The sequence below is a fragment of the Dipodomys merriami genome, unplaced genomic scaffold (assembly GCF_024711535.1).
Source record: "Dipodomys merriami isolate MVZ:Mamm:240054 unplaced genomic scaffold, mDipMer1.0.p SCAF_60, whole genome shotgun sequence".
NCBI lineage: Eukaryota > Metazoa > Chordata > Mammalia > Rodentia > Heteromyidae > Dipodomys > Dipodomys merriami.
Genome location: NW_027206180.1, coordinates 1,210,314 through 1,233,046, shown reverse-complemented (window position 1 = coordinate 1,233,046; position 22,733 = coordinate 1,210,314). Strand labels below are relative to the sequence as shown.

Genomic DNA, 22,733 nt, shown 5'->3' with positions numbered 1-22,733 from the left:
GCCAAGTTCACAGGCCTGTAGCCCGTGCCATTTCCCCCAGCTCATCGGAGAAGGACTCCATGCTTAGTTCATTGCTACCTTGAAAATTTTCATTTCATTTCTTTTCTTTTTTTCTTCTGATCCTTAGGGCTTGAACTTAGGCACTCTGACTCTGAGCTTTTGTGCACAAGGCTAGCACTCTACCACTTGAGCAGCTTTACTTCTGGCTTTTTTTTTTTTTTTTTTTTTGGCATTAATTGGAGACGGTCTCTTGGACTTTTCTGCCCGGGCTGGCTTTCAACGGTGATCCTCAGATCTCAGCCTCTTGAGTCACTAGGATTACAGGAATGAGCCCCTGGTGCCCACTGAAATTCTTTAATGCTTGAAATAGAGACTCTGATTTTTTATTCTGCTCTGAACCCCCCAATCTATGTAGCTGGTCCTGGCAATCACAGGGCTTGGCGTGTGATCGGTGGCCATTGAGATTTGGGGAACTCTGGCCTCTTATAAGGGCTGGAATCTCCAAGAGCCGGAAGTACCTCTCTCAGGACGTTAAGAGTTATGACACACCCAGAGCAGAAGCATTTCATGTGAAATATGTTTGGGAAGTGGTACAAATGCAAACCCTTTCTCCAGGGGCCCCCAGCATCTATGAGAATGTTGACGTGGTAATCAGACGGTCCCAGCCTCCCGTGAAGATGAGCCAGAACAACCCCCATGAAGATGAGATCGCACTAAAATTTAAAAACAAAAACAAAAACAACCCATGAAGAATTGAGCCAATGAGCAGACTTGGTAAATATAACAAAGGGAATGACCGTTCAAGCACCCACCTTAGACTATCTTAAAGAGATCGTAAATATGTTTGAAATATTAAAGACAGAAGAAATCAAAAACGAAATACGAGGATGTGGAAAAAGAATGAATAAAACTGCAAAAAGTTAGCCTCGTGAAAACATGATTGCCAATGAACTAAAAACGCAATGGATTAAATACAGAGACGCAGTAAACGTAAGGCCCTGAATCCTCACTCCACAACTGCTAAATCAGTCAGTCAATATTGAATATATGAGTCAACAAAATAGGTACTGAAGTGTGGCTAAGGTGGTGGAATGTTTACTTAGGAAGCACAAGATCTTGAGTGAGAACTTCAACAGCACTAAGAAGAAAAGAAATATTATAAAAACAAATTAAAGCTGCGTGCTGGTGGCTTATACCTGTAAACCTAGTGATGCAGAGAGCTGAGATCTGAAGATCATAGTTCAAAGCCAGCAAAGTCCATGAGACTCATCTCCAATTAACCAGCAAAATATTAGAACTGGAGGCCTAGTTCAAGTGGTAGAGCACCAGCCATTCAGTGAAAAAGCCAATCAAGAGTGCAAGACCCCTCTGAGTTCAAGGCCTGGTACCAACACAAAATAAAATTTTTTAAAAAGTAAGTAAATACACAAACATGGAGATACAGTGATTTATAAATTAGAAACTGACATTCTAAATTGGCGATTTATAAATCATAATTTATAAACTGGAAGGCAGACTCGAGGAAATTCACCCACAAGGCAGCACCAACAGGAGGTGGAAAAGGAGCAGAGGACAGAATGCCAAAGGGCATTCCAGGAGAGAACACAGAGAAGGAGAGGCACAAATTTCTAGGAAGGTAACATGGAAGTATGTTCTAGAATCGAAAGGTACGATGGATTCCTTAAACTGAAGGAACTTGAACCAAATTTCCCATTTATCATTCACTGATCACTTCTTGAATGCCAGGCCCCATGCTAGGCTTGTGAAAAAGCACAGCAGCAGTGCGGGAACCAGGAACCGAAAGCCAGAGGGAAGTGGGAGCCGCAGGGACCACGAAACAATGCGCACCAGCTCTCCACACCACCTCCACAAGACTGGCCGGAGGCTGGGTTGGGGTTGGGCTGCGGATGGTCAGGGTTTTCTCGCCTCACTTCACCTCTCCCCTTTCCTTGCTGCAGGCTCCCGGGCAGAGAAGAAAGCAGAGCCCCCACCTAGCAAACCCACCGTGGCCAAGACAGGGTTGGCACTCATCAAGGACTGCTGTGGGACCACCCAGTGTAATATCATGTAACTGCCCCCCCCACTCGCAGGGGTGGGGGTTTGCCCCTGGGGCCACGGGGACCCCCTCCTCCTCTCTTGTCATCATGGCCTCCATTTCACTGGGGCCCAAGAACTCTCCAAGGCAGAAAGGGTTGAGGGCAAGCGTGCCCGTGGCCAGAGGCTGTGGGCACGGCGGGCGGGCCTGGCCGGCCTGTACAGAGTGTACCATAGGGAGCCCCTCACCGTGCATGGCCCCCCCCACCCCCAGAGCATGCCCAACCCAGCAGTCTGTCTCAGCGTTTATCCGGTCACCAGAGAAGGTCCTTCCTCCAGTGTATCTCCACTCCTCTCTAGCTGTATCTAACCTAATGTGCGAATGGACCGGGAGGGAGGCCGGCTCTCCAGGTGTGTATAGTTGTGACTTTCAATAATCTAGCACCATGTTGCACACGTTTCCCCCCCCCCCCAGCTCTGCTGTCAGGCTGGTCCTAAATGGGCGCAGGCTCTGTCCCCCTACTCCCCTCCTTTCCCAGGGACTGTGCCCCGAGGGCTCTTCAGTCTGTGCATCCCAGTGCACTGCATTCTGGGAGAGCCACGGCCTTGTCCGTAAGCGCTGAGCTTGTGCGTGGAGTTGTAGTCACATCCCAGGTTTCCCCCCTGGGCTGTGTCTGGGTGCGGCTCAAGGCAGGGGGGTACCCCATGGCACTCTTGGACTCTTCCTTTGCTTGCCGCGTCTGATCTCGTGGTATGGAGGTGGGCAGCCTGGACAAAAGCAGATCCAGTGCTTGGATGAGATGGAAGAGAGCTGAAGGCTCCAAGGCCAAGGCCAGGGCAGACAAGAAAGGGGACCTAGAACATTCTTTACCCAACCAGTCCAACACACAGACCTCCAGAAAGAATGTCACGTGGGGAGAGGCAGCCTGACCCAACAGGTCCCATCGTTCGGTGGTATATTTGAACCAGCCTAACAATCCCACCTGTGTAAGTTGATGTACACTTGCTGCCACCAGCCTGGCACAGCCGTGTGACCTGTGTGTGTCTGTGTGCGTGTGTGTGTGCGTGTCATGACCAGCCCAAGTAGTTAAGCCTAAAGAGTTGCTGACATGTCACCATTCCTCAGAGAAAAATAAAAATGGAAACCACATGCAGAGCATTTTAAAAGTTTTTACTTTTTTCTTGATTATGGAAGTAACTCATGTACATAGTAAAATCATTTTAAAAGTAAAGAAAGTATGAAGGCTTTTTTTTTAAACACTCATTATTCCTCCAATTAGAGACCTGATAGTTTGGTATATTTTTTGTTTTTTGGTTGGGTCGGTTGTGGGTCTTGAACTCTGGGCCTGGGCGCCGTCCCTGAGCTCTTCAGCTCAAGGCAAGCGCTCCACCACTTGAGCCACAGCGCCACTTCCTGGTGTTTTTCCTTTGGATTGAGGTTCGCAGCTAGCCCGGGCAAGAAAATCCATGATACTCTCATTTTGAATAAACCACCAAAAAAAAAAAAAAAAATGGAAAAGTAGAGTTATGGCCTTGAGCAAAAAAAAAAAAAAAAAAAAAAAAGCTGAAGGATACACACACATACACAAGACACAAGCGAAGCTGGACATGGTGGCTCATACCTATAATCCCAGGCGCTTGGGAGACTGGGATTCAAAGGATATTGGTTCAAGGCCAGCCCAAGACTCCACCTCAACCAATAAAAAGCTGGTGGTACACACCTGTCATCCCACCTACTGGGGAAGCATTAAGTAGGGGAATCATAGTCCAGGTCAGCCTTGGCAAAAACCAGAACCCTATTGGGGGCATGGCTGGAGTGGTAGAGCCCTTGCCTGTCAAGCACAAGGGCTCCAGGGCTCCTGGCTTCCGCCCAGCAGGGTCTCGGGGGAGGGAGACGGCACCGAGTACCAATGAGCAGTGTAGTGTGACGCCTCACCCTTCCACCACCGCCATTCTGTACCAACGCACCATGGGCACGTTTTCCAAATCCCGCTGTGGGAGCCATTGGCGAAGGCTGTGGAGATGAGGGGCCTCCCAGTCTGGGGTCCAGGAGGCACTGAGGGAGGACACTTCATGAGACTAAGGGAAGGCGGAGCTGGAGGTGGCAATGGGAAAACCGCCCAGACCACCTCCTTAGCCCACTCTGCGGGGCATGGGGCAGCTCGGCTCTTTCTATACAACTTTGAGACTGTGAAAGGAGTTTTGAGAGGGTTGCCAAAAAGCTTTAGAAGCTTTCAGACTTAAAAAAGAAAAGAATCACACTTCACTGTACACAGTGGTCCAGACCTGTAAGCAGGAGGCATCTAGAGACAGAAGGATCAGGAGTTCAAAGTCAGCCTGGGTGAAAGAACAAGACCTATAGTCCCCCCCGCCCCCAATAAAAAAAACAAGAATCAAGAAGGAAGCATTGTACTTTACCGAGAGGCAATTTGCTGGTCTCTTCTGGACCCTTCCATATCCTTGCACGGGGTGGATGCGGGGGAAGGGAAGGAGGCTTTTACCACTGGCTGAATCTGCACAAGGCTATCCCAGAGCAGCCTGTTGGAAAGGCTGGGAGAGCCTGGGACTCCGCAGATCTTCCCTGGAACGCCAGGTGGGTGGGTACGAGTTTCCCACGCATGGGAAGAGGCTGGAGGAGGGCTGGGGAACAAGGGCCTGGGCCACGTGGCAAACACCTGCCTGGAGTGGGTGCCAAGTCACCAAGGCCTCTGCCCCCTCCCCCCTCACTTACATTATACGAGGGGCAAAGTTGGGGGTACCCAGACTGAGAGGCCACGGGGCTGGCTCATGACCCTCCCCGCGAAGACACGACAGCACTCCTGGGATGCTTGCTTGTGAAGTTTATTGACAACTGTTTGGTCCCAACACACAAAACAGCACTTGAACCACAAAATTAAAAAAAAAAAAAAGGTGTCCAAACAAAAGAGACGGTTAAGAAAAACATCTCTTTCCCCCCACAAGCCTGATGCACAACAAACAGTGCGCGATAGGAGAGGGGGCTGGGGATGACTTCTGTCTAACCTGGTGCAGTTTTCCACCGAGATCCTGCGTCCCGCTGTCCCAAAGCCACACACCATCGCCTAGCACTTAATTATAAGCCTCTGGATAAAAAAATAAAGACAGCGAGCGGCCTGGCTACCAGGGAGCGTGGCCACCCACGCCGGCTCCTGCCGCCAGCTCCCACTTTAAACAGGAGCTGATGGCTGCGCTCTGTCCCACACTCCCCACCATGCCAGCAGGCAAGCGGCACGGACACACTCCCATGCCAGGCAGTGCCGGCTGCTGCGCCGCCCCGGAACCTGCTCCTGGGGGGCGGCCCCGGGGGCAGCAGGGACGCCCAGCGCACACGGGTCACACTCATTCCCACGCTAGCAAACCACCCTCAAGTCCAGATGTGCAAACCCCACCTTAGGAAGGCTCCGAGCAAGGCAATGCCCGTTCTCCACACTGATTCTGTCACACGGCCTCAAAGCGCCTCTCACCCCCTTCGCCCGCGGGCCTGCTTCCTCCTGCCTCCTGCCGCCACCGGGGTCTGCAGCGCCGCCCGCGGCCCGCCCTCGTCAGGATCAGCTGAGGGAGGGCCGCCACGCGGGCCGTGGGCTCCCACGGGCTTCCGTCTTGATCGGGGCTACGGGCTGAGAACTGAGAATCACCGGCTTCATTGGAAAGATTTGGGGAACAAAAACCCAGCTTGTAAAAAAAAAAAAAAAATCTCCCTACAGCCCTTATTTTGTGGCATTTTATCAAAATGCTGGCTCCAAGATCAGAGTCCATTTCCTGGCTTTCTAGAAATTACAAAAATACACAAACATTTTCCCCAAAGAAACCATTCTTACTAGTGGAAGACCTAGCGCCAAGAGGTGCTTTCTGCTTTATGATCGGACCCTGCCTTCGTTGCCCGACAAATACAACCCATTGTAAATGCCAGGTTCTCCGGCGGGGGTGAGTGGACACCTCAGGCACCCAGAGAGGAAGGCCACTCCACACAGGGCAGTGCCCCCATGCCAACAGCAAGACACCGCCAAACTCAAACGTGCTTCCAACGGTGAGAAGTAACGGGGGTAAAAACAGACACACTATTAAAAGGTGCGGAGCCAACAGACAGACGCGCACGTCTTCGCACGGAGAGCTTCCCAGCTGCCCAAACCAGCTTGGAAAATGACAACGACAAGGTTAAGTTCCTCAACCTTGGCCTTCAACTTGTATCGATAGCATTCCGGTCTCTTCCTAGTGGACACAGTATGGATCCTGCTCACCGCTCTGCTCTGATTTGTGATTTATGCATTCAATGCATAGTTTAGAAAATCAGACTCTCCATTATCATTGCCTCTCCACACACAGTTATGTGTGCTGTAATCCACGCACTGACTTTCAACCTATGACACCAAGACTACCTCCTTCTCCTTAACCTGATCCATAGCACACTGGAACTGAGTGCAGAAGGGAAGCTTAAAACACCCTCCACTTTCTAGAAAGCTCCTACACAGAACCCCAAGATGGAAATGCTTAAAAGAATCTGTGATGAAGCCACATACTTACTGACTGCAGACATAGTTAACTAAAAACAAGGGACACACGGACACTCACACACACGTGGAAAGCTGCAAGGACGCCAGGAACCTTCCTCTCCCTGAAGACATCTGCTCCTCCCCCCTCCTTGTGCCCGGGACAGACTGCTCAGAGCCACGCGGTGCATTAGGTGAAGAGTGCCAGGATGCGATGCAGGCTCCCTGGTGCTGGGGGCGTGGCGGGGGGGGCGGCTCACTGCAGGCCATCTCCTGCTAGCTACGGGCTCGCTGCCCTCTTCTGCCACCACTCCACGGCATTCCATCGGAGTTACAAAAGATTTGGTAAAATAGGTGGAGGGATTCTTTAAGAAATGCCGGAATTCTTTCAAATAATTGAAAAGAAGAAAAAGGGAAACGCCAGCCGCAGCTGCGCTCCGAGCGCGCGAAGGAGAGGAAGCAGGCCACGCTGAGGGCCTCCCCCACCCCCTGCAAACAGAAAAGGTCGCTTTTGAGCCCATGTGTGTGCAGAATCAGACCCTTTCCCCATCCTAACTCTACTTTCAGCTGGGCGTTAGAGCTTGGTGACGGGGGTTAAGGAGAAGTTGGCTGCCAATTTGACTTTGTTTTTGGGTGGCTGCTTTTTGGCTGGGCTTTCCACAGGGTCTTTGTTTAGCTGTGACTCGGGGGCATCCAAGAAAGAGCCGGGGGGCACCGGGGTAGCTGCTGGGGTGCAGAATGAGCTGGGACCACAGGGCAGTTTTTCCTTCGTGACTGGTACTGTGATTTCAATGTTTTCTTCTTGGTTTAAAATCATAATTTCTATAAACACAGAAAAGCAAACACTCAGTTCTAAGACATCCTCATTTTTAGTTCCCTACTTCTATTCTTTCAAAATTAAAAACAAATTTTTTTTGGTGCTGGTCCTGGGGCTTGACCTCATGGCTTGAATGCTGTCCCGGAGCTTTTTGTGCTCAAGGATAGCACTCTATCACTTGAGCCACAGCACCATTTCTGGCAGACTTTGCTGCCTCAGCTGGTTTTGAACCATGATCCTCAGATTTCAGCCTCCTGAGTAGCTAGGATTGCAGGCGTGAGCCACCAACACTTGGCTCAAAAGATATTAAACAAAATAGCTGATGGTCAGTATTGTGTGTCACTCAAGTCAGATATTGATAAACCGCACCCCCCCACCCCCACTTGGATTTTCTGTCCATCTGTCCGGACCCCATGCCCCCGGTGACCTCCCTGAGCCATGAGTGGCCTGAGAGCCAGGCAGCTCTGCATGGCCGGAGGCCAGGGCCGCGAGATAACTGGGTTGAAGCAGTGTCCATTGAGGACCACAGGCTCACCACCCGAGCGACATGTGGGGCCTGGGAAACACCCGGCACTGCACCTGCAGGGGCTCCTGTCCCAGAGGCCTTGTGGAGCTAGAGGGCAGAGGGCAGTGCTTGGATCACACGCACATGGCAGGAGTCATGTGCGCTGAAGACACAGAAGCCCACACCCAGGGAGAAGCTACTTACTGTCAACCTGCCACCGATATGAGTCGTGCACTGGGCATGCTCACAGCCAGGTCTCCCACCAGAAGGCAGCTGGAACCCTGCCCCTCCCAGGCCCTACCCAGGCCAACAGCTCAGGTCTTCCCCGGTCACCAGTGAACTGTCAGAACAGCCTGGGAAGCCTGAGGATGTGTGAGCCCCGCAGCAGCCCTGGGTTGCTGAGCAAAGCAGGGCTAGAGAGGGACCACACAGCTGCTACACGGCAGCCGGACCTCCTCACAGGCCGGAGGGACTGCACAAGGACAAGATGCCTTGGGTTCAAATCCTAGCTCTGCCACTGCCTAGCCAAGTACCAGGGAGCTTTCTCGCTCCAACAGATACAAGCTATGCTTTTGTCACTGCCCTGTGATGGGGGTCACTCATGGCCTTGCCTCTCAGCCTGTGTGGCACCTCACGCCAGGCTGACACTGGTATCCAGTTCCCTGTCCTCAGGTCACAGGGCAGAATCCACAGCTTCAGAAGCTCCAGAACCCCGGGGCCCCCAGCCCGGAGACAGGCTTTGGCTGAGTCCTTCCTGGGGATGGGGGCAAGGCAGGCGGACCCCAACTCCTCCCACAGCCCTCCTACCCACCGTGTCCCCCCAAGCACTTGCCATCTGGAGTAGAACAGTGTGAGCATGACCCACCAGAAGGCTCTTGAGGGTGCTCCTCAAACTGAATGAGGTCGGCGGGCTGCAGGACCACGGGGTCTGGTCTCAGCTGAGGGGACGGCAGGCACGAAGGGACAGGCGCGCACAGGAGGTCCACGGGGGAGCTGCTGGCCAGGTGGAGAAGCTCCTGCTCCGTTTCACTGGACGCTGCAAGAGAAGGCCAGCCTCAGTCTGCACGGGTGCATGTCCAGCTGGCGCCTGGGATTTTCTAAGCCTTGAATGGAGTAGGCAGAATGACTGAGTTCTTACAACCCCCCCCCCCCTCCCCGCCCAAACACGCCACAGGCCAGGGGTTTCCTACAGCTTTGTGCCCTTCACCGATGGACAGCTGGGAAAGGGCTCTGCTGTCATTTTCTGATCATGGAAACACAGGACCTTGGGGCAGGACACAAGTGAGCTGAAGCTTCCAGGAGACTGGAGCCTTGGCCCTGAAAGCCTTCACAAATGCCACCTGGGATCTTAGGTCCTTAGCTGCAGGACAGAGGGAGCTGGACCCTCCAGGGAAAGGCTGTGGAAGGCAAGGGCTGGCAGCAGGTGCTTTAGCCATGTAAGATGCAAGTGACAGCTGGGCGCCGGTGGCTCACGCCTGTCATCCTCGCTACTCAGGAGGCTGAGATCTGAGGATCACAGTTCAAAGCCAGCCAGGGCAGGAAAGTTCGTGAAACTCTGATCTCCAATAAATCACCAGAAAACTGGAAGTGGCGCTGTAGCTCAAGTGGTAGAGTGTTAGCCTTGAGCTGAAGAGCTGAGGGACAGCGCCCAGGCCCAGAATTCAAGGCCCATGACCGACAAAAAAAAAAAAAAGAAGATGCCAGTGACAGTTTTCATATATCCATTTTGTTTCATTTTTAAGCAGCGCTGGGGATCTAACTCAGGGTCTCCAGCATTGTACATAGGAGCTCTACCATTTAGGCCACACCTCTAGCCTTTTTGTTTGTATTTTTTCTGAGACTGGATCTTGCTAACTGCTCAAGCTGGCCTTGAATTTGAGATCTTCCTGACTCCTGAGATTACAGGCATACACTACAGAGCCTGTGAAGTTAACATTCTTTTTTTTTTTTTTTTTTTGGGTCCGGTCGTGGGGCCTGAACTCTGGGCCTGGGCACTGTCCCTCAGCTCTTCAGCTCAAGGCTAGCACTCTACCACTTGAGCCACAGCGCCACTTCCGGCTTTTTTCTTTTTGCTTATGTGGTGCTGGGAATCAAACCCAGGGCCTCAGGCATGCAAGGCAAGCACTCTACCACTGAGCCACCTTCCCAGCCCTCTTTTTTCTTTTATCGGTTGTGGGGCTTGAACTTGGCCTGGGCACTGTCCCTCAGCTCTTCAGCTCAAGGCTAGCGCTCAACCACTTGAGCCACAGCGCCACTTCCAGTTTTCTGGTGGTTAATTTGGGATAAGAGTCTCACAGACTTTCCTGCCCAGGCTGGATTTGAACCTCGATCCTCAGATCTCAACCTCTTGAGTAGCTAGGATTACAGGCACGGGCCACCAGCGCCCAGCTGAAGTTAACATTCTCGTAACAACAGATTCAAAGTCCTTCTGTAAAGTGAAAGCTGCTATACAATTTGAGAGAGCTGGTTTTAATCTGCTATAGAACCGGGCCAATGTAACATCTATGGGACTCAATGTGCTCTGAAGCCAGTGCACTGCTGTCAAGTCTTGCCACAGGAAGTCCTGGTACAGACGGATTCCTGAACCCAACTTCTGCGGGTTCCTCGAAGCCTTCTTGACCAGGCCTTGCCCTTTTTCCTCTCTGTCCACTCTTCCATGGCACCCCCACTTCAAGCAAGAGCTCCTTTCCCCCCATCGCTGATCACCATTACTACACGATCAAATTCCTTAGCTCCCCTGGCGCAGCGAAGTCCTGGGCCTGCCTTCAGAGTTCCACGGAGCCAGCTCCACAGGGTTCCCTCTCCCGGGGCATCTCCTCTCAGTCATCTTGAGGCTTCCCTCTGCTCCTGGGCTCTAAATCCCTCGCTAATCTAATTGCTGAATTTGGAGACACCTACCCCCCATGCCAATATTGAAACAGTCTAAAGTTACTATTTTACCAAGCATCTCTAACAGCAGGGGTGTCGGTATCTTTTAGAGATTGTACCAGTAGCCATGCAATGACATTGTATACAGCTCACAGGCTTGCCGTTAGCCAAACATCAAAACTGCTTCGAAAAACGTATGAATACTTCATTTAAGTAATGAGATGACTGACTAGCCTCCTTTCCTCCACACAACCCACGTCCCAAGCCATTTCCCAAGCTTTACTTTAAACCCATGTTTCTCCTCGTACCATTGCTACCTGCTTCGGGCTGCCGTTCTGGGACTGGATGTGGTTTGGGCATCTCCAGGATTTGCTCGCTGTCTGCCTGCTGGTTTTCGTGACCGGCAAGGGAGAGGCTGAGTGAGCTCAGCCTGCCTAGAGACAAGGGGTGTGCTGTGAGAAGCCGGGAGGGGAACCTCGCTGTTCCAGGGGGAGGGCTGGGGTGTTTACTTACTCTTCATGTCGTTTTTTAGCGCTACAATTCTCTTGTGACCGTGTCCTTTTATCCACACCACCTGCACACAGACATACTACTGGTTAGGTAGTGGTGAAGCATAAGTGACTGCCGTACACATACTAGCATGTAGAAACTAAAATCATACCAAGAAAAACTTTTCTATGCTCCTTCTTTAAAAAAAAAAAAACAACAGAAAGAAGCTGACACAAGCCTGCCCCCTAGGAGCTAAGCCACTGAGAAAAATCATGAGACATAGATTGAAACTCTGCGCGTGCATGCGTGTGCGTGGTCCTGGGGAATCTCACAGATTTTCCTGCCCTGGCTCTGAACCAGGATCTCAGATCTCATTCTCTTGAGTAGCAAGGATTACAGGCATGAACCACCAGTGCCTGGCGAAACTATTCTTTGTTTCAGAGACTCCCTTCCCAACACCAGCTCTGGTATAAATTAAGGAAGTTTAGGTGAGAATTTACTATTTCTTTCAGAACTAAATTCAATCTATAGCAGCACTCTCGGAGGCCCTCTGACTGAGCTCAATGCTCAAGTGGAATCTGGGACTTAAGAAGGCACGGCTGTCTGCCGGCCCAGCGGGGGCAGGCAGAGGCATGGTCCTCGGCTCCCAGTGACCTCCACATGGGCTGCCAGTCGGTCCCCGAGCTCAGCTCCAAGCGGTTCTTCCTCTCCTCATCCCTTGCCTGAAGTGCCTGGGATCAGAAATGACTTACATTTGGAAGTATTTGCATAGACATAATGAGATACTTTGGGGACAATGGCCAAATGTAAACATGAGCGCATTCATTATGCCATCCGATACCTCCTGGAGGGCAGGGCCTGGGCCGAACAAACCTGGCACACAGGAAGTTAATGAAATATTTACAGAATCAGTGAGAAACACTAACGTATCTCATGCCAACAGCACATTTCCAAAGCATGGGTTCAAGATGCCTGCTGCTTTTGTCACTTGCAGCCTCCTGTTTCTCTGTTCAGGAGCAGCCCCACGGCTCCCTGGAAGCTGAGCAGCACCCACCTGCGGGATGGCTCCCAAGAGCTCTTCCACGCTGCTGAAGCCGTAGGTCTTGGGCTGCAGGGTCTCCCCAACATACTTGGCATAGGCCACGGCGAAGTCGTGGAGGCAGATCTGCTGGTAGTGGTATGTGTGAAGCAGAGACCGCACGTTCTTCGCAAACAAATACAGACTCGTGAGCTTCACATACTCTTCTGTCTTCTCGTTTGTAAAAACCTGGTCCAAAAGAGAGAATAAGGTTAGAAACTCCCCAGGTGAGTCATCTGAAAGGTGACATCTCTAAGGTCTCTTTCCTCTTGGCACCCAGATCTACCAATGGGTCATCTGGAAACTCCCAGCTTTGCAGCTTTCCATGCGATGGTTCCACGTACCTCAACCAAGTAAGGCAGACTCTTCAGCAGCTCGGTCAGGGTCATGAACCCATATTCACAGGGGTTGAGAGGAGCTCCTTGTGTGGTTTCATAATGTCTCCTGAGCTCGTCCACGGAAAGATGGGTGGCTCCTTCCCAAGACATCAACAACACCAGCAGCTGAGCGGTGAGGGACCGCAGAGACTTCCGGTTGATGAGCTGAATCTGTTTGCCAGATTCAATGTCAGCAACCTGGGGCAATGAGGACACACACGTTTCAGAGCTCTCGAGAGCTAGCCGAGGGCCTGCCCTATGCTGCCAATTTCACTCTCGTCTGATGAGACCATAGAGAAATAGTTCCAATTTCTCTCTTCAGCTGAAGTAAAGTGAGGGGGTTTTTGTTGAAGCCTTCATCTCAGGCAACCATGGGAATAAGCTGCTCTACTTGCTCACCCATCCCTTCTCCCAATCCTCCCTATGGCAAGGAGAGGCAGGCCAGATGACACCCACTGGCCCAGAAAAGTTCCTTAAGAGCCATCGCTTCTTCCACTACCTCTTGCTCCGTGCTCATCTCTCTCTCAACAGGTCTTTCTCTGTGGCTCTCAAACATGCTCCAGTCTCTCCAACTGGAAAACGACCTCCCAGAATCCCCCTTCCTCCCTCATCCCAGCCTCGCGCTGCTGCTCTCCCACTGGCTCCCTTCAGAATGCTATGGGAAGGCCCAGGGCCTTCCTCACCTTTCCGTATGAGGAATCCTCAGCCCCTCCCAGCAGTACCATCTCCACCTCATACCAACCAGCAACACCAGATACCACCAGCAGGCTCAGAGCCACCACTCTGCGGCAAGGGCGGCTGCTGCTGCTGCTGCTGCTGCGTCCCTGCCTCAGTACTAGGAGCCTCCTTCCTGACTGCTCCTCCACTCCTGTGAGGCCTTGCCACCCCTAGCTGATCATCAGGACACAGCCACAGTTCTCTACTGGAGATGCTGTCCAGTCCCGTGTCCCCTTCCTACTCTTGCCCTGGCAGTGCCTTTTTCTAATCCTTGGTGATGTCAGCTCTACGTACACCTCAAGGCAGGTGGGCGGGAAGAGGGCAGGGCAGAAGAGAAAGTGCTCCTCTGATAGTTTCCCAGCCCTCAAGTCAGTTGTGACGCCATGCTCCCAAACCTACTCCCAAGTGAGTCGGGATCTGGAGAGAGATGGTATGTGATTACCGTCTCCATGAGCCCTGGAGACAAAGGTTTGTGTGGAAGGATTCAGGTGAGCCTACTGAGACTGACACACGTGAGCACATGCACCCTGGAATAACAGGGGACTGCCTGCCTCAGTTCACACTGGCCATTAATAAACACACAGAAGGGAGATCACAACTCCCAAGTGCTAGGCAAGCCACGTCCTAGTACCTCATGATGTCCTGGTGACACACAAGCAGGTTGTGAACCAACAGCCAGCAGCGCAAGGTGCACGCAGAGGCAGGCTAAAGCACATCGCACACCCCACTGCAGATCAGCACTAGGCCACGGACTTGTCTGTGAAAGCGCAATCTGTTTACCTTGACCACATGGCAGAGCTTCTGTGTCAAAGCCGAAACTGAACTGACATCATAGTCTTGGAGACGAAACGTATACCCGAACGTTTTGGCATATTCTGTAAGAAGGTCTGTCATCATAAGGCAGTTATCTTTCTGGGACCGCAGGAGTTTAACAAACTGGGCAGCTAGAGCTTTGAAGCGTTCCACCTCCGTCAAAGTAAGGATCTTTTCTTCTCCACACTCTAACACCTTGGAAAACACATAGAGAATCATGATTGTTCATGAAAGTGAAGGGCATGCAGATGTAAAGTATGTTAGTGTTGTTTAACAGGCATGGAGATGACGTTTGGCAACATGAAAAGGTTATGGAGATTGACTGCACAACTTGAAAGTACTGCTAAACAAATGCTTATAGCCAGGTGCTGAGGGCTCACACCTTTAACCCTAGCTACTCAGAAGGCTGAGATCTGAGGATCGAGGCTCAAAGCCAGGCCAGGCAGGAAAGGCAATGATATTCTTATCTCCGATTAACCACCAAAAAAATGGGAGATGGTGCTATGGCTCTAAGTGGTAGAGCACTAGCCTTGAGCAAAAAAGCTCAGGGACAGCACCCAGGCCCTGAATTCAAGCCCCATGACTGACAAAAAAAAAAAAAAAAAAAAGCCAGTAAGAATGCTGATCTGGAGTGGCAAAGCACCCAGGAAAAGAACAAGCAGAGAGTAAGAAGCTCCAAGTTTACATACATGCACATACTCATACACACAGAGGTTAAGATAGTCAAGGCTGGGCTGGAAGGTGGCTCAGTGGTAAAGCGCCTGCCTTGCATGTATGAGGCCCTGGGTTCGACTCCTCAGCACCACATAAACAAAAAGAAAAAAGCCGGAAGTGGCACTGTGGCTCAAGTGGTAGAGCGCTAGCCTTGAGCTGAAGAGCTGAGGGATAGTGCCCAGGCCCAGTTTAGGCACAATGACTGGATCCCCCCCCCCAAAAAAAAAAAAGATAGTCAAGGCTGTCATATGTATTCTAAGACAGGAACTCTAAAAGCACTTTAAGCATCAAATATACTAATAAAATCAAGAGTAGAAATCTGATTCCACACACAGCATGTGTGGAGCACACACCTACAATCCTAGCACTCAGGAGGCTGAGGCAGAGGAAGATCGACTGCTTGAGGGCTTCAAGAGTTCAAGGTCAGCTGGGGTTACAGTGAGACATTGCCTCGAAAAACAAAACCAGGGACAGCGCCCGGCCCCATGACTGACCAACCCCCCCCCCCACCAATATCAAAGAAAAAAGAAAAGAAACAGGGCCTACTCAGAAAACCAGCAGCTAAGCATCCGTGCTTCCTCACGGGCTCAGCCTCACACCCCAGAAGGGATCTGATAAGGGCTCCTGAGGAAAAGACCCATTTCAGGACATAAAACTCTCTCATCCTTTCTCCAGTACTCACTAAGAACACAATTCTTTTAAGGAAAGATGGGCTGGGGAGGGTCTCAATGTTTCCAGGCTGAACTCAAAAGTTTTCCTGGGATTGGAGGTATGAACCACCACATCCAGCTGAAGAGCTGATTCTTTATTGAAGAAAAAAACCCAGCACATTTACCTTCATTAGTACTTAAAAACTCCAAAACCTAACAGTTTTTCTGGCAGGATTACTTTAGGCTGTCAGACTCTTAAATAATTCCCTACTTTCCAGGTAAACAGATCCCGAAAATGATAAACAAGATGTAATGTTTAGGACAGTGCAAACAGGACTGTCATCTCTTCACTTACTTGTAAAATATCAGGTATGGCTTCAAAAAGTTCAAGTAGTTTGGTAAAGCCATAGTAGGCGAGTTTGCACTGCCGGCCGAAGTGGTGGTGGTAGGAGGGGATGAACTTGTTGAAGGGCATGCGGAAGTGGGGCTGGTGCCGCAGCAGATCCACAACATCCTTGGAGAACTGCTTGGTCCTTTCTATTTCGTCCTGGGTACGCTCTTAACAACACAGAGACAAATCCTCAGCCAGTCCTCATCTACCCAGCGTGTAGGAAGTCTTTTTGTCAGCTCCCAAAACTCCATCTTTGCCTTCTACACCCCTGCTCCCCTTACATCTGTGTGCTTAATAAAGTAAGCCAGAAGTTGTTCCCATGGAATTGTACTTTGGTCATTTACAGGATTTGACTTATGCATGTGGTCTTCAGTTAAATGAGTTTCAGAGGGGAGGGAAGGAGAGAGGAGAGAGTGCTTAGCTTAGTTTTCATTTTTGTTTCTATTGACTTTTAAGTGAGAACTGGAAAAAGATGGACTTCGGATTTGAGCTCTGGCTCACTATGACCCTGAGCCACATGTGCTGCAGAAGAACACAGGTTCAGGACCATGGTCAGCGACAGCAGAGCCACAGTCGCTGGGCTTCCCTATCTCCCAGACTGGGAACCACTAAGATGCAACAACAAAAAGCCAGCATTCCTCCCAATGAGCTCGAGCTCAGAGCTGAGATGGCAGACACAAGTGATAGCTCTGCGAACATTCTCCCCTGGAAAAAAACCAGCCTCAGATGGGCTGGGGTGGCATTGTAGAAAGTTTCCCCTGAGCGGACTCTATAGAGATGTCAGTGTGCTCTCTTCAAGACGCTCCACAGTGCACAGGAGCTCTGCACAGCCAAGCAGCAACTTTGGAGCTGCGCTTTCCAGCAACTGTGGCACGGGACGGGGAAAGCACCCCATTTTATGACCACTATGAATATAAGGCACTCACCTCTTTTGGGGATACAAATCACTGTGTCATTGTCCTGCTGGGACAAGCAGATGACCGTGTCAGGAATCTCTGCTATGATGTCAGTCAACTCACACACACCATATTCTGTCACATCCCAGTCCTTGGAGAAACACCTAGGTTTGAACGAAGAAAGGATAAAGGAGTAGCACTGCTGCTGCAACTGCAATTTTCCAAATGAGTGCTAACTAGAGAAGTTACATGCTACTGAAAACTGGGGAGAAGAGAAAGGCTTTAAAAACACTTGCTTTTCTCCTTCCCTCCAACTCACCAGTGATAAGCCTGAGAGAATTCTCTCACGACAACTTGCTTGCTGGCCTGGGATTTGAGAAGTTTTAGCAAGTCCTGAGTGAAGCGCTTCACCTGGGCTCTGTGGGTGAGGGTCAGCAAACGCTTGGAGCCCATGCCAAGAATCTGCAAAGCAGACATCTGACTAAGATTTCAGAAGACACTTTCTCATTACCCATCTCTTTCCCTTTCCCCTCAGAGAATAATGGATGCGATTTCAAACATATACATCAACAAAAAGTAGTCAGAAAGAACAAGATCCAATTTCTTGGGGCTACTTTCTTCAGTCCTACATACTACATACCTGCTTTCAAATAATCCTAAGTGCAGAGAAGCAAAGTACATCAGCAGTCTGGGTGACTAATTTTTACTCTAAAAGAGTAAAAGCCTCTTTTACAAGCAGGAAACTGCTCTAGCACTGCCTGTAGGCAAAGCTAATAGGGAGGGCTTCATAGGATACAACGCTAGGCTGTAGCCCAGGAACTAATGTTCAGTTCACGGAGATGAATGGCTAAGGTCTTGATGCAACGTAGGAACCACTGTGTAAACATGTGGACATTCACAGACACTCCTGCGTGACAGTGAACAGTTCTAGGGTGAACTGTGCTAGAAGAAAGGAACGTACAGAGATGAGAGGGAAAATATTCCACAGGCCTCTCAGGACTTTCTGTAAGGAAGCTGGAAGCTTGTAGCTTCCAGAAAAATTGAGAAGCCAGCTTGTGTAGGTTTCCTATACTCTGAAAAAAGCGTTTATGGGATGTGTAGCTCAGAGCTGATTTCTTAGGAATCAGGTTAGTACCGGGCTTGTTTCTTTCACAGAGGCAGCCAAAGTCAGGGAGGAATGTCCATCTTTACACAAAGAACCCGTTGGCCTTGATTACCTGCAGCACGTGAGGCACTGCTTCTAACAACTCGATCAGCTTGGAGTAGCCATAGTCTGAAACGCGGCACTGCTTTGCAAAATGGTGGTGGTAAGACGGGATGAAATTACTGATGGGTATGACACAAGATGGCTGGTTCTTCAGTAAGTCAATGACTTCTCTACTGAACTGGATCAGCTGTGGGTTCCCTACAGGACTTTTAGATCGCAGGAGCCAAGGGTCTAGGGAGAGAAAGAACATGCATCAATGTGAAGTAGGGTTCCATCAGCTTAAAGGAAGGCCATGAAGCTGTTTCAAGTTTAAATTCAACCCCGAACACTTCACAGCGCAGACTCTATCCTCAGATACCAGAGAACCACATCGTTTACTGCCAAGCCACTTCCATGAAATTCCCCAAGGCAAGGTGTGAGCGTAAAGCATAGTTCATCCCAGTATGACTTACAGCGGAAGTGACGATTACACAGGGATTTCTTAGTTTCGATACTATTGCCAAGATCCATGTGAGCTCAGACATAGAGAAGAGACTTCCCACAGAGCCAAAATATAAATGGGTCATCGGGAAGGTAAGTTGTAAGAACACAATTAACCATAATTAACCCACAGTGGAGCTGAAAAATATCACCCAGAAAACTATGGAAAGCAATGTCATAGTAATCCCGACAGTAGGGAGGCAGAGGCAGAAGGGACCATGAGTTTAACACCAACCTGGACTACACAGTGACAAATACCTTGTCTCAAATTAACAAAACAAAAACAATCAGCTAGGCACCAGTAGCTCGCATCTCTAATCCAATGGCTCTACCATTTGAGCCACACAGTTCCACTTCCAGCTTTTTTTTTTAGTTTATTGGAGATAAAGTCAGCAGGCTGGCTTTGAACTGTGACCTTAGATCTCAGCCTCCTGAGTAGCTAGGCTTATAGCTGTGAACTATCAGTGCCTGGCTCTGAGATTATTTTTAAAAGTAAATCAGGGGCTGAGAAAGTGGCTCAGTGGTAGAGTGCTTGCCTTGCATGCATGAGGCCCTGGGTTCGATTCCTCAGTACCATATAAGCAGAAAAAAAAAAAAAGCCAGAAGTGGTGCTATGGCTCAAGTGGTAGAGTGTTAGCCTTGAGGTGAAGAGCTGAGGGACAGCGCCCAGGCCCAGAGTTCAGGCCCCACGACTGGCGGACCCAAAAAATAAAAAATAAAAAATAATAAATAAATAAAAGTAAATCAAACAAAAGCCTCACAAAACAAGGTAGCTAAAGAGATGGACAACTGAAATTTGGATTTTAAGTGTTTTGCATAATTTATACTGATTTGGTTCTGCCAAACCCTCTATAGTTTGAAGAGTTTTTGAAGATGAGAGAAGACAGCAGGGTTATTTTCACACTTGGCAAATGCACTGTCATTTTAAACGGTACCACCTACCAGCATTGGGGGGTGGGGGCTTGTTGTGAATCCACTTGACCACCTTGATGCCGTTCTGGGCAGTGGTGATGTTCACACCTGGGATGCAGGTGATGAAGTGCTCTAAGGGGACACCCCCGTGGCTCGCCCGCACTACTTCTAGGTCTCCAAACTCTGCAGCATAGCACTCTGCAAAGCTAAAGAGGGCAAATGGTTAAGGTTTGGTGGAAAAGCAAAGTACATGCCACATGGTCCTTGTTATCAGAACCCTTAAGAAGTAACCTCAGCTGAAATGGGTCTGGGTTTGGAGGGGGAGGCTGTGGCACTGGCCTTGGAGCCAGGATTCCTGGGCACTGCTCTAAACAGAGGAGCTTAAGTAATGGGGACAGGGCTCCAGGTCAGTTTCTCTCCCACTTTTGCCTTTTGGGGTGGTAAGGGCAACATGCCTTACTACTGTGGCCAGAGAGTAAGTAAATGTACATTTGGAGAGTTCTTGTCTCTTAAGTAGCTGAGCTGAGCAATCAGTCCGTGCAGATTTCTATTATGGCATGCGTAATGCTTCCCTTTCTCATGGAGAAGACATCACTGTACTGGTGTTCAGTGGAGACATCTAGCACACAGGCAAGTGCTCCTGTTGAACACCAAGTGGCCGGATCCCATTCCAGAGGGGCTCGGGCTGCAGGGAGGGTAATGTGAGGCCCAGTGTCCCCCTGCCTGCCCCCTGGCCCAGCGTACCAGAGTAGATGACTTCCTGACAACAGCACTCACCTTAACAAAGGCACAGTGCCCTCATGGGTCTGCAGAAGACTATGAACTTGGGGTGCAAATGTTTTCAAAGACAGAATCACAAAAGGAATCTTGTAGGAGTCTGGATCGAATTCATGTTCACTGAAGAAGAGAGAACAGAGCAGCCACTGATATTGCCTGGGGTTTCCATGTTCACAGGTAATGAACAGATGTCACACAGCTACAAAAGGAGCACTTCGGGAGGACATACCTGAAGTCCTTATTCGAGCAATGCCGTCTGCAGACAGGCTCATGATACTCCAACTCCTCAAATATAATTGGGCTGCAGTTTGTGGAGGAGCCATCATGAGACTGGGAAGACCCCAGGGGGCTCTGGCGGGCCTGACTGCTGGGCAAGAGACACACCAGCCGCCCACTTCCCTGTTCCCGGACTGCAACTGTGTCTGTTAACTTATACAAATCTGACACATTCAACTTGTGTCCAAACCTACAAACAAAAGGGGGGAAGGAGGAAGATAAACTTAGGATGTTTTTCTTTGGTTGCACAGAAACACCTGTTTTGTTGAAATAAAAAGCATGCCTTTTCTCTCTTAAAAAGTAAAAGGAGCTGGGCGCCAGTGGCTCAGGCCTGTAATCCCAGCTACTCAGAAGGTTGAGATCTGAGGATTGAGGTTAAAAACCAGCCCAGGCAGGAAAGTCTGTGAGACTCTTATCTCCAATTAACCACCAGAAAATCAGGCATGGAGGTGTGGCTCAAAGTGGAAGAGCAATAGCCTTTATCAAAAAGAGCTCAGGGACAGCACACAGGCCGTGAGTTTAAGCCCCATGACGAACAACAACAAAAGTGTAAAATGAAGTTGGGCATAGTGGCTCAGTAGGCATGGTGGCTCACATTTTTATTATTGGCCATCCAGGAAGCAGAGAATTAAAGAATAGAGGTCCTAGGCCAGCCCTGAGAACAAAGTTAGCAAGACTTCATCTCAATCAATAAACTGGACCTGGTGGCATAAGCCTATGACCCAAGATATACAGAAAGCCCATAGGTAGGAGGATCACTCTCTTGAGGCTGGCCCTGAGCAAAAACATGAGACTCAACTTGAAAAGTAACAAAAGTTAAACAAAGGGCTGGGGGCGTGGCTCAGGTGATAAGTGTTCAGCTAAACGAACATGAGGCCCTGAGTTCAAACTCGAGCACTGCAAAGGAAAAAATAAAAATAAAACTGGACTATCTTACTATCCACAAATTCATGTGCTGCGGAGTGGGCGATGCTTGGTGCTCCCTGGTGGCGCTGCACCGCTGTCTAACTGGCATAAGAGCCACAGCGTTTGGCAGTCTCCCCTATATCTGCCAGTGTCTGTCCAGATCCTCACCTGAGTTTCTGAGATGTACACTACCTGCTGTGAACTGCTGTCAATGCAGCACCCCCTACCCCCCCAAAAAAAAATGCCTGTGTACTCGATTTCCCAAGCCCCGTGGTCTAGTCTCAGAACCCAAGTTTCAGCTGTGCAGCAGCCCTCATCTGTTCTGCTGCTGCAAGACCACAGCCTTCTTGACTGCTCACCAAGCCCCAGATTTGAATCTGTCCTGTCTGAAGCTGCAAGGCCTAAAGGCCCAGGCTCTGGAGGATGACTTGAATTCCACCTCAGTGGCAAACAAACCACACCCACTTTCCTTGGCCCCTCCCCTCCCCACAGGCCTGACACACTCTCAGTTCCAGCACCATCCCCTTCAGGCAAGTTGCTGTTTTACGTACCTTGGATTTTTCTCCCAAGGGGTCTGTCAATGGGCAGCTACCCAAAGGCCCTGAGAACTTTTGGGATTTGTCTAAAATCCAAATCCAGTACTCATTTCTCATATTCAGGCTTCAGTTCCTACTTCTTGTGGACTGTCCCACTGTCTTCCAGCCATGAGCGGCAAACCTCGACCTGTACCCTCCCACCGCTGACCACCAGTCCCACAGCTCTGGTCATACACTCCAGTTCCACTGCGCTTGGAAGTGGGGTGGCACCTCCTTCTTTCTCTTCCTACAGCACCTGCTCAGAGCGGGGTCTGGAGTAGCACTCCGCTCTTGTCTCCTTCCCTCTTGGCTCAGGTCACCTCAGTCACTCCTGCTGCTAGGAAAGTCTTTGTGATGGACAGTTCTCATCTCCACAACTCTATCTACCACTCAGAGAAAAGTGGTCCCACTCTTAATTTTCCTTCCTATGCATCCTCAGAGCATCTTCTCCTCCTCCTTGCTCCTCCTTTTCAGTGTCTCTTTTCTTTGACTTACAGAAGACTTACAGAAAAACATGTTTTCCCTTTCCTTCCAGTAAGCTCCTTGGGGATAAGGGCCAAGCCCACCCAGCTCTACATTTCTATCATTCCATGACATCTGCCAGCTGTCTACCACCTGTGAAGTGTCACAGACCTGTGAGTCTAAGGTATACTGTATGATATACAGAAACGTCTAAGTGAAATCTCCTTGTACAACTTGTGCGCGCACATGTGTGGAAACAAACAAAAATCCACAGTGCCGGGCAC

General features: G+C 50.1%; 2 protein-coding genes across 9 annotated transcripts in view; one reads left to right on the top strand and one right to left on the bottom strand.

The window, feature by feature from the left end:
- LOC138814512 (bMERB domain-containing protein 1) overlaps window positions 1-3,193 on the top strand; it is a 43,190-nt gene extending 39,997 nt beyond the window's left edge. Inside the window, exon 6 of the mRNA XM_070003438.1 lies at window positions 1,959-3,193. Within this exon, the coding sequence (XP_069859539.1) occupies window positions 1,959-2,071 (113 nt within the window). The 3' untranslated portion in view covers window positions 2,072-3,193. The remainder of the gene's footprint in view (window positions 1-1,958) is intronic.
- Window positions 3,194-4,859: 1,666 nt separating this feature from the next.
- Window positions 4,860-22,733, bottom strand: part of LOC138814509 (meiosis regulator and mRNA stability factor 1) — a 35,260-nt gene continuing 17,386 nt past the window's right edge. For 6 of the 8 annotated variants that reach the window (XM_070003420.1, XM_070003423.1, XM_070003421.1 and 3 more), the window contains 14 exons: window positions 20,460-20,696; window positions 20,231-20,350; window positions 19,484-19,659; window positions 18,072-18,292; window positions 17,174-17,316; window positions 16,885-17,018; window positions 15,923-16,125; window positions 14,171-14,398; window positions 12,641-12,871; window positions 12,273-12,485; window positions 11,243-11,303; window positions 11,038-11,163; window positions 8,727-8,897; window positions 4,860-7,361 (listed from right to left, as the gene is read on the bottom strand). In XM_070003420.1, the coding sequence (XP_069859521.1) occupies window positions 7,114-7,361; window positions 8,727-8,897; window positions 11,038-11,163; window positions 11,243-11,303; window positions 12,273-12,485; window positions 12,641-12,871; window positions 14,171-14,398; window positions 15,923-16,125; window positions 16,885-17,018; window positions 17,174-17,316; window positions 18,072-18,292; window positions 19,484-19,659; window positions 20,231-20,350; window positions 20,460-20,696 (2,512 nt within the window). In that variant the 3' untranslated portion in view covers window positions 4,860-7,113. The remainder of the gene's footprint in view (window positions 7,362-8,726; window positions 8,898-11,037; window positions 11,164-11,242; window positions 11,304-12,272; window positions 12,486-12,640; window positions 12,872-14,170; window positions 14,399-15,922; window positions 16,126-16,884; window positions 17,019-17,173; window positions 17,317-18,071; window positions 18,293-19,483; window positions 19,660-20,230; window positions 20,351-20,459; window positions 20,697-22,733) is intronic. The other 2 variants (XM_070003422.1, XM_070003428.1) reach the window with 1 other exon arrangement.